Source organism: Hordeum vulgare, chromosome 1H (assembly GCF_904849725.1).
Source record: "Hordeum vulgare subsp. vulgare chromosome 1H, MorexV3_pseudomolecules_assembly, whole genome shotgun sequence".
NCBI classification, from domain to species: domain Eukaryota; kingdom Viridiplantae; phylum Streptophyta; class Magnoliopsida; order Poales; family Poaceae; genus Hordeum; species Hordeum vulgare.
In genome coordinates this window covers 323,096,299-323,118,785 of record NC_058518.1, presented here as the reverse complement: position 1 = coordinate 323,118,785, position 22,487 = coordinate 323,096,299, and the positions used below count along the sequence as shown (strand labels likewise).

Sequence of the window (22,487 nt, the reverse complement as noted above, 5' to 3'; positions counted from 1 at the left end):
AGAGCCCTAAACCTGGGTATATCATGCGTTCCATGCTTGTCCCATCCTTGTTCCCAGCGCCCTCTGGTGCCAGTTCGGTTCCCACCATCTTTAGCCTACCCGTGGCTTATGTTGTGAGTAAACACCAACACCTTGGAAGGTGATACTAAGCCCGATAGGGAGCTTTAGAGCATCAATGGGGAGTGAGGGATCAGAAACCATTCATTGATGAATTGGTTAAGAATATTTGCATCAAATAGAGACAAGTCTTCGAGACATTTGGCCTCTTCCTACTTTCATGGATAAGATTCACCAAAGCTTCATCATCGAATTCGTCATCAGACAGCTCAATTAAATTTGTTGCATCCATCAGGGTGACGTATGGCTTCGTGGCATGAGAAGCAACAAGTTTTATCTTCAGCCTCCTTGTAGTGCGACATTCATCCTCATTCTCATTTGGTTCATATGACCTTGATCGCGAAGCCTGTGGTGTTGTGATGACTAGCTTTCAATCCTTTGAAGCCTTAGGCTTTGAAGCCTTTGTTCTCTGCATTGGCTTCGGATCACTGACAGGAGGCTTTTCTACATCCTCTTCATAAGTTTCTCTAGGAACAAGACACCCAAGAATGCTTGATGGATATGGATGCTTTGTCATAGGTGGCCTCACCATGCTTGGGAAGAACCCAATCTTCATGGCTTCAGCCTTTGTCTTTGGATGCGGATTCTTGTATACAATGTCAGTCCCGGGAGACTTTTCTGCGTTCTTCTCAGCATATTTCTGCAATGACAAAGTGGTAGTAAAACCTTCTTCTGCCCAATATCTTCACATCCATTGGATCTGGTTCTTGTGCTACGTGTAGCTTTCCTCATGGTCAGACTTGTATCTTTCATACAGTGCATGCGAAAGATCTTTGGCTTTGTTCAAACAACTTTGCCTTCCACCTTTCTTAGGTAATTTAGGCCTGGCCATTGTCTTCGACTTAGGCAAAGGCTTCACAAAAGAGTGCAAGTGTGAACTTTCTACACGTGAGTCCAGGTGTATCTACAAGTAGTCTTCTAATCGAAATCTTTACCATTTTCGTCAATGCAGAGGTGGCCGTTTGTTGGCATTGGCATCTTGTATCCCTTGCAATCTTGCATTCCAAATTTCTTGAGGTAGTCCTTGAGGTATTTCTCCTGAGATATGAAGATGCCATTTGATTGTTATCAAATTTAAGCCCTAAAAAAAACTTCAGCTCTCCCATCATCGACATTTGATATTGCTCTTGCATCATGAACCAAACTCATCACCATATTGATTATTAGTAGATTCAAAGATAATGTCATATACAAATATTTGAGATTTAAATAGTTCACCATCATGTGATTTAGTGAAGGGAGTAGGATCAAGTAAACCAGATTCGAAGCCTTTCTCCTTGAGAAATTCCTTGAGTGTGGCATACCAAGCCCTTGGTGCTTGCTTGAGGCCATACAATGCCTTGTGGAGCCTGTAGAGCATGTCAGGGTGTTTTGGATCTTCAAAACCCAGTGGTTAAGAAAAATATACTTCTTCCTCAATCTTACCATTGAGGAATGCACTTTTGACATCCATTTGATATAAGCATATATTATAGCGGTTAGCATAAGTAAGCAGTATGCCTATGGCTTCAAGTCTAGGAACACGTGCAAATGGTTCATTGAAATCAATACCCTCAACATGTGTACAACTTTGAGCTACAAGTCGAGCCTTGTTTGTGACCACTTGGCCAGATTCATCTTGCCAGTTGCGGTAGACCACTTCATACCAATGATGGTATTATTGCGTGGATCTGGTTGCTTGACGAGTTCCCATACATTGTTGAGCTTGAATTGATGATGCTCTTCTTGCATAGCTTGAATCCATCCCGATTCCACGAAGGCTTCATCTACTTTGGTGGGAAGTGAGATAGACATGAAAGCAAAGTGCCCACAAAAGTTAGTGAACTGGTTACCTCTTGAGCAAGTAAGAGGACCTGGTGCATTGATGCTATCGAATCTTCTTGATTTGAACTTGATTAGTAGCTCGCGAATGAGCAGGGCGAAGACTTTGTTCCTACTGCTAAGCATTGTCTTCATCAACACCATTAACTTTAGGAGCAGCATTGTATTCATGAAGAGTATATATAGGAATGATGACTTCCTCAGATTTTGGTTCCTCTCGCATGATCTCACTAGTGCCCATCACCCTAATAGCGTCTTTGGGTGGAAGTTCATCTAGCATAGGAGGCATGTACTCTCTTTGTCAGCCACTAGTTTCATCAAACCACACATCTATTTTCTCAACAATTTTATTGTGAAAAGTGTTGAACCCTATGTAGGTGTGTGAATCCTTTCGATAACCAAGCATGAAACCCTCATGTGCTTTAGGTTCAAATTTGGAAGTGTGGTGTGGATCTCTAATCCAATATATTGCACCGAAGACTTTGAAATAACTTACATTGGGTTTTATTACCACTAAACAGCTCATATGAGGTTTTCTTGAAGAACTTGTGAAGATATACCCGGTTGATCATGTGGCAAGGAGTGTCAATGGCTTCGGGCCACGGTTTTCGACGTGTCTTGTATTCATCAAGCATAGTGCAACTAATCTCTATGAGAGTTTTGTTCTTGCATTCCATGATGTCGTTCTGTTGTGGTTTGTATGGAGCAGAGAACTCATGTGTGACACCAAAAGTGTCAACATATGTGTCAAGACCAGTGTTCTTAAGCTCTATACCATAGTTACTCCTAATGTGATTGAACTTGACATCATAGTTGGTCATGAACCTATTCACGAAGCGCCTGAAGACATCCTGCACTTCAGTCTTGTACAATAAGATGTGCACCCAGGTATATCTATTGTAATCATCAACAATCACGAAGCCATATAAATTTGCAGTGGTAGAGGAAGTGGAATAGTGATTAGGGCCAAATAAGTCCATGTGGAGCAGCTCGAAGGGACGATAGGTTTTCATGATTGTCTTCGAGGTATGTTTGGCCATTGTCATGCTCACGGCTTCACACGCACTGCATAGGTGATCCTTCTTGAACTTGACTTCCTCAGCGCCAATGATAAGCTTCTTCTTTGCGAGAGTTTGCAAGTTCCTCGTGCCAGCATGTCCCAGTCTACTATGCCATAGCCAGCACTCTGAAGCTTTAGCTATAAGACATGTGGCAACATGTTGTCCCGTAAACAAGTCTACCATGTATAAATCGCCTCTTCGAAAACCTTTGAAGACTATGGTTTTCTTACATCCCATTAGTACAACGCATCGAAATTTGCCAAATATGACGATAATGTCAAAATCAAAAAGCATTGAGACACACATTAAATTGTAACCAAGGGATTCGACCAACATCACATTTCCATGTGTCAATACCTTGTGATAGCAACTCTACCTAGTCCTAGTACTTTTTTTCAACTTTTTTTGGCAAAGACGATGTGATATTTGGTTGGAGGTTGAAGAGTTGACTCCATCAATAGGCTTCAATAACCACTCATGTGACTAGTGCATCCACTGACCATGGTCCATTCAATGGTGTTCGATTAATCTTCCTGCATTGATAATTAGTCTTATTGACCAAGGCGTACAACAATATCATGCATTGATGAAGATATAGCAATGTAAGTAACTGTAACATTGGGTGGTATAAATGGTACCACAATTTTCATTGGTTTCCTTTCATCCACACAAAAATGTTTTTGGGTCTCCACAAATAGTCTTGGAGTAATGCTTCATCCTATATGGAGACCCGATTTTGCATGAAGAAGTTGTTTCATCCTAACCACCCACATGTGAAGTGGTGGCTAAGAAGCAATGAGACGTAAATCAGCATCAAAGAATTTAGGTAATATTGCCCTAATAGCTCGTTTCACGGGAGGGTTAGAATACTCAAATGAATATGCACAGAAGTTCTTTGTCATATGAACATAACGATTCATGCCATAGTGCTCATATTCATGAGTTATTTCAATCCTTCCCTGCAAAACATAGTTGTTAGTGTGATCATATGAAGACCTTTGTCTTCTCGGACCCTTTGATATGTGATATGCCTTCTTCCTAAGATATGTCATCATGACATTCACAGGAAGCTTCTCGAGGACACATTTGGGAACCCAGATCATCTTCATGCACTACTCGAATCAGAGAATTTGCCATCTGCTGCTTCTTTGTCGTCTGCTGCCTGATGGCAAAGACACTCTTTGCCATCAGCTACCCAAAACCTGACGGCAAAGAGCAGGCTGATGGCAAAGAGTGTATTTGCCATCTGCTACCTCTTTGCCGTCTGCCAGCTGACGGCAAAGCACATGCAGGCAGACGGCAAAGAACCCACCCCACACCGCCCTCTAACCCATAACGGTCCACCTCTTTGACGTCAGCCTGTTACCCCTTTGTCGTCGGGGGCAGACGGCAAAGCGCCCACTAGACCTAACGTCGTCAACCCCCACCCCACCCCCTCTCTCCCCCTGTAACGGCTCACCACAGCCCCTGACTCTCTCCCTGCACCACCGCCGGAGCTCGTCCTCCCTCCTCCCTCCTCCCGCGACCCGCCGCCGGAGCTCGCCCCTCCTCCTCCATGCGACCCCCTCCTCCACCATCGTGCCCCTGCTCCACCAACGCCCCTCCTCTCCGTTCCCCTGCTCCACCATCGCCCCCGACTCTCTCCCTGCACCGCCGCCGGACCTCGTCCTCCCTCATCCCTCCTCCCCGTGACCCGCCGTCGGAGCTCGGCCCTCCTCCTCCCTGCGACCCCCTCCTCCACCATCGTGCCCCTGCTCCACCACCGCCCCCTCCTCTCCATTCCCCTACTCCACCAGCGCCCCCTCTTCCCTGTGACCCCCTGCTCCACCGCCGCCCCCTCCTCTCCGTGCCCCTGGTCCACCTTGCCGCCGACATTTCCCCCGAGCTCCACCTCGTCGCTGACGTCTCCCCTAGCCCCTTGTAAGTCCTACGGCCCTCCTTTCCTCTCTTTGCCTCTTTGCTAAGGGTAATTTAGTTAAGTTAAGTTACTTAGGTTAATTTAGTTAGGTTATTGTTATTAGGTTCTTGTTGCTATTAGGTTCTTACATTAAGCGATTTAGGTTAATTTAGTTAACTTACTTAGGTTAATTAAATTAGGTTAATTTTTATTAGGTTCTTAGGTTAAGTTACTTAGGTTAATTTTTATTAGGTTGCAAATTTTTCTTCAAGTTTCATATAGGCTATTTAAAGAAAAAAAACAGAATTGATTAACACTAGTTGCAAATATTGTGAAGAAAAAAGACTCTTGCATTTTGCTTCAAGTTCTATATTGTTCTTCCTATTATATCAGAATTTGAAGTGGACATGTCATATGTGGACATGTGATTTGGACACGTGATATTTGGAATTGGGACATGTCATGCCGAAATTTCCCGTGAAAGAAGAAGAAGTGGAGAGGAGGAGGAGAAAAGGAGAGGAGGAGGAGGAGAAGAAGAGGAGAGGAGGAGGAGGAGGATGAGAAGAAGAAGAAGAAGAACAAGAACAAGAAGAAGAAAAATACCTTCTCCTTCTTCTCCTCCTTCTCCTCCTCCTCCTTCTCCTTCTTCTTGATTTCTTCTTCTTCTTCCCCTCCTCCTTTTTGTTCTCCTCTTTCTTTACCTCTTTATTATTCTCCTTACCTTATTTTCCCCAACAATGAGATAATTATCCCATTTAGCTATAAAATGACATAATTCGAATATTTTTGTTGATCGGGTGGATTTACATGTGATAGTTATCTCGTCGCTGTGAGGTCTGGTGTGCGAAGACCTGCCCGTGCGTTGTACGAGCTCCGCCCTGCATTCGTGGGTCAGTACAAATTTCATATCCTCCACGCCCCTTCATTTACTGTGGCTCGGTTTCCGGATGAAACTTTCTAGATTTAGGTAATTCAATTAATTTATCAGTATGCGTGACTAGTATGCGTCTCTCGTTCGAAAGGGCGACATCTACAAATATGCATGTCTTTGCATATTTATAACCGCCATCCTTTCTAATTGTCCAACATTATCCATGGACAGCCCGAGTATGTGTAGATTGGGTTCGTTTTCCCGTATGCTGTGCTCTGGATCCGATGCGGAATTTCATCAGTGCCTCCCTGTTGTTCTCCGGATGCACATCCTCTATGTTTATTGCAGAGACGTGTATCAGGAGAACAACGGGGAGGTGCTGCCGAAATTTTGCGTTGGATCCGGAGCAGAGCATGGGAAAACGAACCCAATCTACACATACTTGGGTGGGATTAGGACCTATCTTTACCTATTAGCGTGTAGGTTGCCTGGACGTAATAAAAATGGCGAACCTGATTAACCGATGAATATAAATGCTAAATTATATATAAATATATTTCTTCTGTCTTTAGTAGCTATGCAAGATGAGTGATCGTGCGTGGATGTATACCGGTCACCCTAGTCAGAAAGAGATGACGAAAGAATGGTTTGTAAAAACAAAGGAATTTGTGAAAGCCGCATTCGCAAATGGCCAGGGAAGAAACTATTGCCCCTGTCCTGGATGCGACAACTATAAAAAGACGACAAAGGCTGTAATGATTAAACACCTGCAGAGGAGGGGTTTTAAGCCTAATTATACGGTGTGGACATTTCATGGTGATCTATACAACGCACAAGAGCTGAGGTGGTCCGTCGTCGCACGGACGAGCATGGTACCGGGATCGAAGACATGGTGCAAGACATTGATGATGCTCGGGATTCGGAAGATGAGATGGAGGAATCTACAAAGGCCTTTTATGAAATGTTGGAGTCTTCAAAACGTCCTCTCCATGAGCACACTAAGCTCTGTCAGCTGGATGCAATTGCACAAGTAATGGATCTGAAGGCTCAGTTCAACTTGGGAAGAGAAGCTACGACGCGATGATGACACTATTTGGACATTTCCTGCCCAAAGGCCATGTCATGCCTGCAAACCTATACCAGTCAGACAAAATACTTCGTGTACTTAAGATGCCCTATGAGAAGATAGATGCATGTGAGAAAGGATGTGTCTTATTTAGGAAGGAGTATGCACACTTGGACTATTGTCCCAATTGCGAGTCTTGCAGGTATCTTGTGGTAGACAACGGTATGGGTGAGAAGAGGCAGACCAAAATCGCAGTTAGTGTTCTTCGATATATGCCAATCGTACCAAGACTTCAACGTCTTTTCATGGTCGAAGAGACAGCTAGACAAATGACATGGCACAAATTGGGCAAAAGAACCGAACTAGATGCGGATGGGAATAAGATGATGGTACACACATCGGATGGGGAAGCATGGAAACATTTCGATGGATTGCATCAGGGTAAAGCGGCAGATCCAAGGAATCCTCGAGTCTGCGCCGCCACGGATGGTTTTAATCCCTTCGGCATGACGGCAACCCAATACAGTTGTTGGCCTGTATTTGTCATTCCACTCAATCTCCCCCCCCCCGGGCAGATTATGCAAAGAAAGAACATATTTCTGATGTTGATAATTCCAGGGCCCAGTTATCCGGGGAAGAATATGAATGTGTACCTGCAACCGCTTAAGGATGAATTGGAAGAAGCTTGGGATCTACCGACCGAGGCAAGATTGGGTGGGCCCGTGCAAGATCGTTGGTGCTATGCAACTAAGAGGATGCAGAAGACCCTTCGAGCTAAATGTAAAAATAAGCGTAGAATTGAAGAATCGATGGCTGAGGCATTCATTACTGAGGAGGTGGCAAACTTTGTGACAGCACACTACGAAGCCAAAAACCATCATTTGCATAATCCGAAGCCTCGACACAATGATGCAGACCCTAAAAAAGGTGGGTCCAACCTCAGCCTATTCAAAGGGAAGCTCGCACCAGCCGGTGCTTCGAAACCAATAACGTTGGATGTTGAAGAATGGAGGAACATTTCATTGTATATCTTCAACAACCTAACAGAAGTGCGGCCGTACAACGAGTGAGTTCTCGGCACATTTTCCCGTAACTTCTAATTCATTTGAACTGCTCTTATTCCCGGATATTTCAAACATCCGTTACGTCGTCAAATTCTCGGATGGAGCGGTGATCGAAAATGATTCCGTCGAAGAGTATGAGCTTCTGTCAAAGACAGGAGGCGGCTATCCCGGTTTCATCTCTTGGTTCAAACAAACGGTAATTATCAATAATGGACCATTTCATTCTTGGTCTAACTTGCGGCTAATGCAACAACCGTTTCGTATTAAACTTGTAGGCTAATTCAGAGTCTATGGACGCCGAATTGAGACAAGTCGCTAATGGTTTTGACTATAAGGTCCGTTCATTTGAGAAATACAACATCAACGGGTATCTCTTTCGTACCTTTGGCAAAGAGCTATCTATGCCCGACCGGAAATCTACAAATTGTGGTGTCTCTACTATCGGCAAAGGTGTTATCGAGTATTATGGAAGAGTTGAAGCAATTTATGAACTTCAATTCTATGGTGAAAACCCACCGAACGTCGTAGTCTTCAAATGTTATTGGTTCTAGCAGAAAAAGAGTAGAAGGACTCATGAACATATAGGACTAGTCGAAATCAATCCAAACACCCATTTAGATGTTCCCGATGTCTATATTACGGCTCAACAGGCGACCCAAGTTTTCTATCTACCATGGGCATGCCAAACGGATAAGAATCTTGAAGGTTGGTATGTTGTTTATGAAGTGTCGCCACATGTCAGACCACCTCTCCCAAATGAACAGGATTATGAACCTCACATTAACCCAGACACATATGATGGAGAATTCTTCCAAGAAACACGTCTTTCCAAGAAACGTTTCAAGAACGGCCGTACTTCACCCAAGAACATGGAAGTAGACAGCGACAATGAATCCGACTCCATCCCTGAGCCGGAACCAGAAGACCTGGAACTCGTAGAGGTTACTGATGTGGATGACCTGTCAATGCTTCAACGATTAAAGGAAGGCCTTTCACAACTTCACGCCGTTGAACCCGACGAGCACGTCATTCGTGAAGACATGCGTGATAGTGATGATGATGCATTTATTGATGATGATTATTAGTTTGTAAGATTCACAACTTAAATTATATATATATATTAATCTTTATTATTCATGTACATATTATTATTCATGTCAGTTGTTCAATTTTTTTATGTTGTACTAATTTCATTTAATCTTTATCATGGCAGGTCACCAGGTGTGGAAAGATGGTGGGCGCTGGTCCACATCGCTCGACGGGTTCTTCCCAGGCGCCCCGCACGAGGGGTGGTACTTCCCTTCGACCCCTATCTCTCCGTAGAGCCTTGGCAGACAGTCTGTCGACACCACCCGTGGGTTCTTCTTCGTCGGCGGCATTGCCCACTGGGAGAGGTGCTGGTCGGGTAGGGATGAAGGGGAAGGGTACAGGGAGAGGTGGTGGCCGCGGAAGATCCAGCAGGACTGTTGAGCCGTCCTCGCCACCACCACCACCTCATTCACCCGAGCATAGGACTAGTATGGTCGACCCGTTTGCGGAGGAGGCTACGGGGACTCCGTTCCACGAGGCTGTTGTTGACGGGCATTCGTCCCATGAGACTCCGGTCCAGGAGCAGCCTCGGGTCGAGGTGCATTCGGCCCAGGAGCAGCCGGAGGAGACTACGGTTCCGGAGGCTTCACCCGACGTGGAGAGGCCCGGATGGGAGACCTAGCCGGATCGTACCGAGTTGCCGGATTGGATCGAGGGTCCGGGTGGCTCAGGGGGCGGGGATGGCGGGGATGAGCTTACAGATAGTGAGGGCGATGTGCAGGTGGACGGGGCCACCGTGTACAAGCGTGGTAGTACACGTCTCCTGGTCGCCCCGGCTACCCGTGAGCATAGGGCGGTGATTAAACCTGAAGGAGATAGGTAAGTACATTTACCCTTTTTTAGCTTTTGCCTTCAAGTTTGTTCAAATATCTAATGCGTTTACCTTATCATACTGCAGGGGATGGGTACACCCTCTTGGAGTCCGCAGGCCGAACTCCATCCTTGGTGTGCTTTGCCGGACAAATTTCCCGGGGTTTGTCACGTTGCCTGGTGAGGGTCAGGTTCCTACACTAGGATTTACCTAGGAGCACTACCAGGCTGCGCAGGCCCCGCCGGAGGAGATTATAGATGGTATCTTGTGCCACACGAGGGCCGAGATGGTGATCAAGATCTTTTGGGTAAATTATCCTTTTACAGAATCTAAAATTAACAGAATCTAATCGGTGTTTTCATGTTTGATTGCAGACCTTCTATAGGTGTGAGGATGGATATGAGGAGGAGGCGGCCAGGGTTCTCGAGGCCGAGTGTAGGCGGTTACTATAGAACTTGCGCCACGAGGCTCGGTCGCAGGCTATTCGAGATTACTACGCCACGCATGGTATTAAGAAGCAGAAGAAGGATTGCCGCGGAAAGTTTCTGAAGAAGGAGGAATACATGAAGGTAATTACCTATTCTTAAGTCCTTCTACGTAGTTTTCTTGATTTCATTCATAGGCGTAGCGCTGAAAATTCTTTCTAATAACTTACAGGTGCCCCCGAGATGGTGTGCGGATAAGATGGATTGTTGGGAGACGTTGGTTGATGAGTGGTGCACATGCAGCTGGTGAGCCTTCCACGAGAATGCGAAGGATCGGTGTGGCCAAATGGTTGGTGTGCCACACCATCAAGGCAGCGCCAACTTACTTCAGTTTGGACGAAACTAGGTATGTGATTTGCTTCATGATTCATGCAATTCATTCTTGATGCTAATATTTCGTTCCTCTCTTTTAGGCGCATCACAATAAGACTGAGATGCCACACTTGTACGACCTTTATGGCATGGCCCATACTGCCTCGTACAATAAGGCGAAGGCATTCTCTGAGTCTGACCTGGATGATCCCAATAACTTCACCAACGTATCATCCCACCAGAAGCTCGTGGCATACAGGGACGCGGGGAAGGCTACGAATGGGGATGACTTTAACCCTAGCCAGGAACCTTTGGATCCAGAGCTGGTGATGATATCTGGTGGCGGGAGGCCCAATGGCTCGATAGCCATTGGAGATGGGATAATACATTGTCCACTCACTCTTCCGGAGATCAAGGCGCGCCAGTCCAGCAGCTGTCCTGAGATAACGCGTCGTCCACGGCCAGTCGAACTTGCCATCGAGGTTAGTTGTACGGACTAAGAACACTTTCATCCATTTCATTACGTGTGTCACCATAGATCATTATTGTGGTAACAAGGAATGGTGTTTCAGGCTGCTCTTCAGAAAGAGAGAGCGGAAAACCAGGCTGCTCTTGAGAAAGAGAGATTGGCAAGCCAGGCTGCTCTTCAAGCTGCTCTTGATGACAGGGACCAGACCACGACACGATTTCTTGAGGAGGAGAGGGCCCGGAATGAGGCGGGTCAACGGGCCATGTACGAGCTTTTTGTGATATGTTTTTTTTCACATTAGCCAAATCATGTGTGTAATGTCTGTTTCATTACTAACTAATATGACCCACTCTTCACGGTCTGTGCGAGAAGAGCGGTCAAGTCCCTCCGCCGATGCCCGTCTTCTCTTCGATTGGCACGGTGAGTTTCATTATAAACTAGTATTAATAATTGAGTGTCATCATGCTAACTGAGACATTGCAAAATATCTTTTCTGTAGAATAACTCCCGAGCGGCATCGCACGACCCTTCTCCAGGGAAACCGTCTCCAAACGAAGCCGCCGCGAGCAACCGTGGTGTTTCTCCTCCTTGATGACCACTACGGTAAGTCTCTCCTCCAAACTTAGCTTGTTTTCCTCTAAAATGAGATAATTAGCCGATTTAGCTCCAAGAAGACATAATTAGGTAATTTAGCTCCAACGAGAGGACAAGAAATAGGTAAAATGAAAATAAATAAGAAGAAGAAGAAGAGAAGAAGGAGAAGGAGGAGGAGGAGGAGGAGGAGGAGGAGGAGAAGGAGGAGAAGGCCAAGGACCTTCTAGTCCTTCTCCTCCTCCTCCTTCTCCTCCTTCTTCTTGATTTATTCTTCTTATCCTCCTCCTCCTCTTTCTTCTCCTCTTTCATATTATCCTTGCTTTAATTAACCCAATAATGACATAATTAGCACATTTAGCTCCAAAATACCATAATAAGCTCAAAATGGCATAAGAACCTTGGTTAGCTCATGAATATTATATACTTAGCTTGTTTTCCTCTAAAATGGGATAATTAGCCCATTTAGCTCCAAAAAGACATAATTAGGTAATTTAGCTCCAACAAGAGGAGAAGAGGAGAAGAAATAGGAAAAATGAAAAGAAAGAAGGAGAAGAAGAAGAAGAAGAAGAAGGAGAAGGAGAAGGAGGAGGAGGAGGAGGCCAAGGACCTTCTAGTCCTTCTCCTCCTCCTCCTTCTCATCCTTCTCCTCCTTCTTCTTGATTTCTTCTTCTTCTCCTCCTCCTCCTCATTCTTCTCCTCTTTCATATTATACTTGCTATAATTAACCCAACAATGACATAATTAGCCCATTTAGCTCCAAAATACCATAACAAGCTCAAAATGGCATAAGAACCTTGGTTACCTCATGAATATTATATACTTAGCTTGTTTTCCTCTAAAATGGGATAATTAGCCCATTTAGCTCCAAAAAGACATAATTAGGTAATTTATCTCCAACAAGAGGAGAAGAGGAACAGAAATAGGCAAAATGAAAAGAAAGAAGAAGAAGAAGAAGAAGAAGAAGAAGAACTAGAAGGAGGAGGAGGAGGAGGAGGAGGTCAAGGACCTTCTAGTCCTTCGCCTCCTCCTCCTTCTCCTCCTTCTTCTTGATTTCTTCTTATTCTCCTCTTCCTCCTATTTATTCTCCTATTTCATATTATCCTTGCTTTAATTAACCCAACAATGACATAATTAGCCCATTTAGCTCCAAAATACCATAATAAGCTCAAAATGGCATAAGAACCTTGGTTAGCTCATGAATATTATATACTTAGCTTGTTTTCCTCTAAAATGGGATAATTAACCCATTTAGCTCCAAAAAGACATAATTAGGTAATTTAGCTCAAACAAGAGGAGAAGAGGAGAAGAAATAGGAAAAATGAAAAGAAAGAGGAAGAAGAAGAAGAAGAAGAAGGAGAAGGAGGAGGAGGAGGAGGCCAAGGACCTTCTATTCCTTCTCCTCCTCCTCCTTCTCCTCCTTCTTCTTGATTTATTCTTCTTATCCTCCTCCTCCTCTTTCTTCTCCTCTTTCATATTATCCTTGCTTTAATTAACCCAATAATGACATAATTAGCACATTTAGCTCCAAAATACCATAATAAGCTCAAAATGGCATAAGAACCTTGGTTAGCTCATGAATATTATATACTTAGCTTGTTTTCCTCTAAAATGGGATAATTAGCCCATTTAGCTCCAAAAAGACATAATTAGGTAATTTAGCTCCAACAAGAGGAGAAGAGGAGAAGAAATAGGAAAAATGAAAAGAAAGAAGGAGAAGAAGAAGAAGAAGAAGAAGGAGAAGGAGAAGGAGGAGGAGGAGGAGGCCAAGGACCTTCTAGTCCTTCTCCTCCTCCTCCTTCTCATCCTTCTCCTCCTTCTTCTTGATTTCTTCTTCTTCTCCTCCTCCTCCTCATTCTTCTCCTCTTTCATATTATACTTGCTATAATTAACCCAACAATGACATAATTAGCCCATTTAGCTCCAAAATACCATAACAAGCTCAAAATGGCATAAGAACCTTGGTTACCTCATGAATATTATATACTTAGCTTGTTTTCCTCTAAAATGGGATAATTAGCCCATTTAGCTCCAAAAAGACATAATTAGGTAATTTATCTCCAACAAGAGGAGAAGAGGAACAGAAATAGGCAAAATGAAAAGAAAGAAGAAGAAGAAGAAGAAGAAGAAGAAGAACTAGAAGGAGGAGGAGGAGGAGGAGGAGGTCAAGGACCTTCTAGTCCTTCGCCTCCTCCTCCTTCTCCTCCTTCTTCTTGATTTCTTCTTATTCTCCTCTTCCTCCTATTTATTCTCCTATTTCATATTATCCTTGCTTTAATTAACCCAACAATGACATAATTAGCCCATTTAGCTCCAAAATACCATAATAAGCTCAAAATGGCATAAGAACCTTGGTTAGCTCATGAATATTATATACTTAGCTTGTTTTCCTCTAAAATGGGATAATTAACCCATTTAGCTCCAAAAAGACATAATTAGGTAATTTAGCTCAAACAAGAGGAGAAGAGGAGAAGAAATAGGAAAAATGAAAAGAAAGAGGAAGAAGAAGAAGAAGAAGAAGAAGGAGAAGGAGGAGGAGGAGGAGGCCAAGGACCTTCTATTCCTTCTCCTCCTCCTCCTTCTCCTCCTTCTTCTTGATTTCTTCTTCTTCTCCTCCTCCTCCTCTTTATTCTCCTCCTTCATATTATCCTTGCTTTAATTAACCCAACAATGACATAATTAGCCCATTTAGCTCCAAAATACCATAATAAACTCAAAATGGCATAAGAACCTTGGTTCGCTCATGAAAATTATATACTTAGCTTGTTTTCCTCTAAAATGGGATAATTAGCCCATTTAGCTCCAAAAAGGCATAATTAGGTAATTTAGCTCCAACAAGAGGAGAAGAGGAGAAGAAATAGGAAAAATGAAAAGAAAGAAGAAGAAGAAGAAGAAGAAGAAGGAGGAGAATGAGGAGGAGGAGGCGGAGGCCAAGGACCTTCTAGTCCTTCTCCTCCTTCTTCTTCATTTCTTCTTCTCCTCCTCCTCCTCCTCTTTCATATTATCCTTGATTTAGTTAACCCAAAAATGACATAATTAGCCCATTTAGATCCAAAATACCATAATAAGCTCAAAATGGCATAAGAACCTTGGTTAGCTCATGAATATTATATACTTAACTTGTTTTCCTCTAAAATGGGATAATTAGCCCATTTAGCTCCAAAAAGACATAATTAGGTAATTTAGATACAACAAGAGGAGAATAGGAGAAGAAATAGGAAAAATGAAAAGAAAGAAGAAGAAGAAGTAGAAGAAGAAGAAGGAGGAGGAGGAGGAGGAGGAGGAGGAGGCCAAGCACCTTCTAGTCCTTCTCCTCCTCCTCCTTCTCCTCCTTCTTCTTGATTTCCTCTTCTTCTCCTCCTCCTCCTCTTTATTCTCCTATTTCATATTATCCTTGCTTCAATTAACCCAACAATGACATAATTAGCCCATTTAGCTCCAAAATACCATAATAAGCTCAAAATGGCATAAGAACCTTGGTTAGCTCATGAATATTATATACTTAGCTTGTTTTCCTCTAAAATGGGATAATTAGCCCATTTAGCTCCAAAAAGACATAATTAGGTAGTTTAGCTCCAACAAGAGGAGAAGAGGAGAAGAAATAGGAAAAATGAAAAGAAAGAAGAAGAAGAAGAAGAAGAAGAAGAAGGAGCAGGAGGAGGAGGAGGAGGAGGAGACCAAGGACCTTCTAGTCCTTCTCCTCCTCCTCCTTCTCCTCCTTCTCCTCCTGCTTCTTGATTTCTTCTTCTTCTCCTCCTCCTCCTCTTTCTTCTCCTCTTTCATATTATGCTTGCTTTAATTACCCCATCAATGACATAATTAGCCCATTTAGTTCCGAAATACCATAATAAGCTCAAAATGGCATAAGAACCTTGGTTAGCTCATGAATATTATATACTTAGCTTGTTTTCCGCTAAAATGGGATAATTAGCCCATTTAGCTCCAAAAAGACATAATTAGGTAATTTAGCTCCAACAAGAGGAGAAGAGGAGAAGAAATAGGAAAAATGAAAAGAAAGAAGAACAAGAAGAACAAGAAGAAGAAGGAGAAGGAGGAGGAGGAGGAGGAGGAGGCCAAGGACCTTCTATTCCTTCTCCTCCTCCTCCTTCTCCTCCTTCTTCTTGATTTCTTCTTATTCTCCTCCTCCTCCTCTTTATTCTCCTCTTTCATATTACCCTTGCTTTAATTAACCCAACAATGACATAATTAGCCCATTTAGCTCCAAAATACCATAATAAACTCAAAATGGCATAAGAACCTTGGTTCGCTCATGAAAATTATATACTTAGCTTGTTTTCCTCTAAAATGGGATAATTAGCCCATTTCGCTCCAAAAAGGCATAATTAGGTAATTTAGCTCCAACAAGAGGAGAAGAGGAGAAGAAATAGGAAAAATGAAAAGAAAGAAGAAGAAGAAGAAGAAGAAGAAGAAGGAGGAGAATGAGGAGGAGGAGGCGGAGGCCAAGGACCTTCTAGTCCTTCTCCTCCTTCTTCTTCATTTCTTCTTCTTCTCCTCCTCCTCCTCTTTCATATTATCCTTGATTTAGTTAACCCAACAATGACATAATTAGCCCATTTAGATCCAAAATACCATAATAAGCTCAAAATGGCATAAGAACCTTGGTTAGCTCATGAATATTATATACTTAACTTGTTTTCCTCTAAAATGGGATAATTAGCCCATTTAGCTCCAAAAAGACATAATTAGGTAATTTAGATCCAACAAGAGGAGAAGAGGAGAAGAAATAGGAAAAATGAAAAGAAAGAAGAAGAATAAGTAGAAGAAGAAGAAGAAGGAGGAGGAGGAGGAGGAGGAGGAGGCCAAGCACCTTCTAGTCCTTCTCCTCCTCCTCCTTCTCCTCCTTCTTCTTGATTTCCTCTTCTTCTCCTCCTCCTCCTCTTTATTCTCCTATTTCATATTATCCTTGCTTTAATTAACCCAACAATGACATAATTAGCCCATTTAGCTCCAAAATACCATAATAAGCTCAAAATGGCATAAGAACCTTGGTTAGCTCATGAATATTATATACTTAGCTTGTTTTCCTCTAAAATGGGATAATTATCCCATTTAGCTCCAAAAAGACATAATTAGGTAGTTTAGCTCCAACAAGAGGAGAAGAGGAGAAGAAATAGGAAAAATGAAAAGAAAGAAGAAGAAGAAGAAGAAGGAGAAGGAGAAGGAGGAGGAGGAGGAGGAGGAGGCCAAGGACCTTCTAGTCCTTCTCCTCCTCCTCCTTCTCCTCCTTCTCCTCCTGCTTCTTGATTTCTTCTTCTTCTCCTCCTCCTCCTCTTTCTTCTCCTCTTTCATATTATGCTTGCTTTAATTACCCCATCAATGACATAATTAGCCCATTTAGTTCCGAAATACCATAATAAGCTCAAAATGGCATAAGAACCTTGGTTAGCTCATTAATATTATATACTTAGCTTGTTTTCCGCTAAAATGGGATAATTAGCCCATTTAGCTCCAAAAAGAAATAATTAGGTAATTTAGCTCCAACAAGAGGAGAAGAGGAGAAGAAATAGGAAAAATGAAAGGAAAGAAGAAGAACAAGAACAAGAAGAAGAAGGAGAAGGAGGAGGAGGAGGAGGAGGCCAAGGACCTTCTAGTCCTTCTCCTCCTCCTCCTTCTCCTCCTTCTTCTTGATTTCTTATTCTCCTCCTACTCCTCCTCTTTCTTCTCCTCTTTCATATTATCCTTGCTTTAATTAACCCAACAATGACATAATTAGCCCATTTAGCTCCAAAATACCATAATAGGATCAAAATGGCATAAGAACCTTGGTTAGCTCATGAATATTATATACTTAGCTTGTTTTCCTCTAAAATGGGATAATTAGCCCATTTAGCTCCAAAAAGACATAATTAGGTAATTTAGCTCCAACAAGAGGAAAGTGGAGAAGAAATAGGAAAAATGAAAAGAAAGAAGAAGAAGAAGAAGAAGAAGAAGGAGAAGGAGGAGGAGGAGGAGGAGGCCAAGGACCTTCTAGTCCTTCTCCTCCTCCTCCTTCTCCTTCTCCTCCTTCTTCTTGATTTCTTCTTCTTATCCTCCTCCTCCTCTTTCTTGTCCTCCTCCTCCTCTTTCTTCTCCTCTTTCATATTATCCTTGCTTTAATTAACCCAACAATGACATAATTAGCCCATTCAGCTCCAAAATACCATAATAAGCTCAAAATGGCAGAAGAACCTTGGTTAGCTCATGAATATTATATACTTAGCTTGTTTTCCTATAAAATTGGATAATTAGCCCATTTAGCTCCAAAAATACATAATTAGGTAATTTACCTCCAACAAGAGGAGAAGAGGAGAAGAAATAGGAAAAATGAAAAGAAAGACGAAGAACAAGAAGAAGAAGGAGGAGGAGGAGGAGGCCAAGCACCTTCTAGTCCTTCTCCTCATCCTCCTTCTCCTCCTTCTTCTTGATTTCCTCTTCTTCTCCTCCTCCTCCTCTTTATTCTCCTATTTCATATTATCCTTGCTTTAATTAACCCAACAATGACATAATTAGCCCATTTAGCTCCAAAATACCATAATAAGCTCAAAATGGCATAAGAACCTTGGTTAGCTCGTGAATATTATATACTTAGCTTGTTTTCCTCTAAAATGGGATAATTAGCCCATTTAGCTCCAAAAAGACATAATTAGGTAATTTAGCTCCAACAAGAGGAGAAGAGGAGAAGAAATAGGAAAAAAGAAAAGAAAGAAGAAGAACAAGAAGAAGAAGAAGAAGGAGAAGGAGGAGGAGGAGGAGGAGGTGGAGGCCAAGGACCTTCTAGTCCTTCTCCTCCTCCTCCTTCTCCTCCTTCTCCTCCTGCTTCTTGATTTCTTCTTCTTCTCCTCCTCCTCCTCTTTCTTCTCCTCTTTCATATTATCCTTGCTTTAATTACCCCAACAATGACATAATTAGCCCATTTAGTTCCGAAATACCATAATAAGCTCAAAATGGCATAAGAACCTTGGTTAGCTCATGAATATTATATACTTAGCTTGTTTTCCGCTAAAAATGGATAATTAGCCCATTTAGCTCCAAAAATACATAATTGGGTAATTTAGCTCCAACAAGAGGAGAAGAGGAGAAGAAATAGGAAAAATGAAAAGAAAGAAAGAAAGAAGAAGAAGAAGAAGAAGAAGAAGAAGAAGGAGGAGGAGGAGGAGGAGGCCAAGGACCTTCTAGTCCTTCTCCTCCTCCTCCTTCTCCTCCTTCTTGATTTCTTCTTCTTCTCCTCATCCTCCTCTTTCTTCTCCCCTTTCATATTATCCTTGCTTTAATTAACCCAACAATGACATAATTAGCCCATTTAGCTACAAAATACCATAATAGGATCAAAATGACATAAGAACCTTGGTTAGCTCATGAATATTATATACTTAGCTTGTTTTCTCTAAAATGGGATAATTAGCCCATTTAGCTCCAAAAAGACATAATTAGGTAATTTAGCTCCAACAAGAGGAGAAGAGGAGAAGAAATAGGAAAAATGAAAAGAAAGAAGAAGAAGAAGAAGAAGAAGAAGAAGGAGGAGGAGAAGGAGGAGGAGGAGGAGGAGGAGGAGGCCAAGGACCTTCTAGTCCTTCTCCTCCTCCTCCTTCTCCTCCTTCTCCTCCTTCTTCTTGATTTCTTCTTCTTATCCTCCTCCTCCTCCTTCTTATCCTCCTCCTCCTCTTTCTTCTCCTCCTCCTCCTCTTTCTTCTCCTCTTTCATATTATCCTTGCTTTAATTAACCCAACAATGACATAATTGGCCCATTCAGCTCCAAAATACCATAATAAGCTCAAAATAGCAGAAGAACCTTGGTTAGCTCATGAATATTATATACTTAGGTTGTTTTCCTCTAAAATGGGATAATTAGCCCATTTAGCTCCAAAAAGACATAATTAGGTAATTTACCTCCAACAAGAGGAGAAGAGGAGAAGAAATAGGAAAAATGAAAAGAAAGAAGAAGAAGAAGAAGAAGGAGAAGGAGGAGGAGGAGGAGGCCAAGGACCTTCTAGTCCTTCTCCTCCTCCTCCTTCTCCTCCTTCTTCTTGATTTCTTCTTCTTCTCCTCCTCCTCCTATTTCTTCTCATCTTTCATATTATCCTTGCTTTAATTAACCCAACAATGACATAATTAGCCCATTTAGCTCCAAAATAGCATAATAAGCTCAAAATGGCATAAGAACCTTGGTTAGCTCATGAATATTATATACTTAGCTTGTTTTCCTCTAAAATGGGATAATTAACCCATTTAGATCCAAAAAGACATAATTAGGTAATTTAGCTCCAACAAGAGGAGAAGAGGAGAAGAAATAGGCAAAATTAAAAGAAAGAAGAAGAAGAAGAAGAAGAAGAAGAAGAGAATGAGAAGGAGCAGGAGGAGGAGGAGAAGGAGAAGGCCAAGGACCTTCTATTCCTTCTCCTCCTCCTCCTTCTCCTCCTTCTTCTTGATTTCTTCTTCTTCTAATCCTCCTCCTCTTTCTTCTCCTCTTTCATATTGTCCTTGCTTTAATTAACCCATTTATCTCCAAAATGCCATAATAAGCTAAAAATGGCATAAGAACCTTGGTTATCTCATGAATATTATATTCTTAGCTTGTTTTCCGCTAAAAATGACATAATGAGCTGAAAAACATCATATTTTGTTCTTCTTCTGACTTTCTTATTCACATTTTTGCAGATTGGATATACTACAGGCATGGAAGCTGGCATTCATGGAGTTGAACAATGTCGATGGATGAACTTTATATGTATATCATCTAGTTTTCATTTGAGTTGATGAACAATGTCGAACTATATGTATATGTATACATGGATAAACAGTGCAATACTTTGTATGTTGGTTCTTTCGATATACGGGGATGTACATTGATTTATATGTATATCATATATGTGTGGTGAATTATATATACTAGTAAGAGGCCCGTGCTACGCTACGAAATCACATAAAATGAAATGGAACAACAAAAGTATAAATCAATGTAGTACTGCATTTTTGTTAAGATATGGTTAGGCTTTAGCCACATAAAAAAATAGCAGTTATATGCATGTGCGCAACTATTTTCAAATGCATCATGCATTGAAGGTTACATTTCTCATTTGCCTAGAAAACACAACAACTTGATTTCTCAGATCAAGTTGTCTTGGCATTACACCATCATAAGATTTCACGTTGTAGGTGAAACTCAGTTTCAGTTACATCAACGATTACAAAAGCACCGAACAGATTTTTAACGACTCATACACCCAAATTTAAGCAAAAGCGGATTAACACAATTAAAAAGCAGCTCAGTCTAGCTTATGCAACACATTCTCCTATTCTCCAATTTTGCTTCATGACTCCATTCTCCATCTTCTTTTGATTCATGGAGATGCTGGTCCAGACAGATCATTATTGATCCTACACAAAAATAATTCTATTTTTTTAGTATACCATATAAAAAACTAACTTCAACTAAATTTACAATTACCTTTGCCTCAGTTTATGTGCGGCTATGATGTTCGGGTCAAAGTGCATCCTACTATAGTCCGTACTATGCAGGCCATGGTCTAGTTAACTAAAGACAAATCATAAATCTATTAGCAATTTTTTTGTTGGTACTATGTGCATAGAACAATGCATGAACTTAACTTACCAACGCGGTCTGCACGTAACATTGTTGCCACGACAATAGCACGCTCCTCGGCCAGTTTTTCCCATGTACTTAGATTATCAGTCACTAACTTGTCCCATACAACTAACTTGACAATATTGTAGCTACAAAATCAAGTAATATTAGAAGAAAACATAAAATCTTTGAATTATTCAAATAATTCTAAACCATAAGATAGATATACGTGTCATCTAGCAGAACGATATTTCTCACTGGGATCCTTCGGTCGTAGAAACTGTCCTTGTGTCCCATAGAACTTACAAACAAAACCATGCCAATGACATCTAACATTTGAATGGAAAAACATTATAGTTGATGGTGTGTTACAAGAGAACATTTAGAATGTATAAAAGTAAACTAATTAACTTACCAACATATGTATTATTATCAAGGGTGAACTCACAAACTTTGTCAAAAGGCATAAATGGAGGGAACAATGGGGTCAGCTGCTCATTGACATTTCTTATCTCATTGATTATTGTCACTGAGCTGAAATGATACACAAAGTGACTATCTGCAAACAAATAGTCCCCATCTCTGACAATTGGTTCTGCGAGCATCTGCCACACATAATATACCCGCCCCTCTACGAGTAGAGGATCAAATCGATCGACATCTTCATCATATACGACAGCAGCCATTTTCTTGCCCTATTAATAAATACATAAATAGACCGTTGGCTTGGACATTGAGGCATTTTGCAAATGAATCTTCGTCTACGAGAAGTTATAAAGTTAGCAATGTAAAAGGAGTAGGGCATTTTAGCACCCGGGCTCAGCTCCACCCCTCCTCACAAAAAAATCGAAACAAATATTAGAAAAATTCAAAAAACTCCAAATGTTTTTTGGATGGTAGACAATTTGATGCGTGAGCTTCGCTCCAAATTGCATCTTATTTGGATATATGAGCAGCTCTCAGAAAAAAAAGACAAAATCTGGGTCTGTCAAAAAGGTTGATTGTTCACGAATTTTCTGAGCCGATTTGTCTTTTTTGCTGAGAGCTGCTCAGATGTTCAAAGAAGATGAAATTTGAAGCGGACCTCACGCATGAAATTATCTACCACACAATTTTTTTTTTGAATTTTTCTAGTATTTCTTTTTATTTTTTTCGTGAGCGAGAGCATCTGAGCCCGTGCTCTAGAGCTGTTCAACCATATGAATATTCATGGTCCTACTCCAAATGGCTACACACATGTCCTGTTTATA

The 22,487-nt window shown here is 41.8% G+C and overlaps 1 protein-coding gene across 1 annotated transcript; it reads right to left on the bottom strand.

Annotated features, from left to right (window-relative positions):
- Positions 1–21,431: 21,431 nt before the first annotated feature.
- Positions 21,432–21,923, bottom strand: LOC123410331. The gene is made up of 2 exons (XM_045103264.1): positions 21,653–21,923; positions 21,432–21,566 (listed from the first exon to the last, which is right to left on the bottom strand). The coding sequence occupies exons 1-2, from the start codon at positions 21,921–21,923 to the stop codon at positions 21,445–21,447; spliced, it is 393 nt and encodes a 130-aa protein (XP_044959199.1). The 3' UTR covers positions 21,432–21,444.
- Positions 21,924–22,487: the final 564 nt, after the last annotated feature.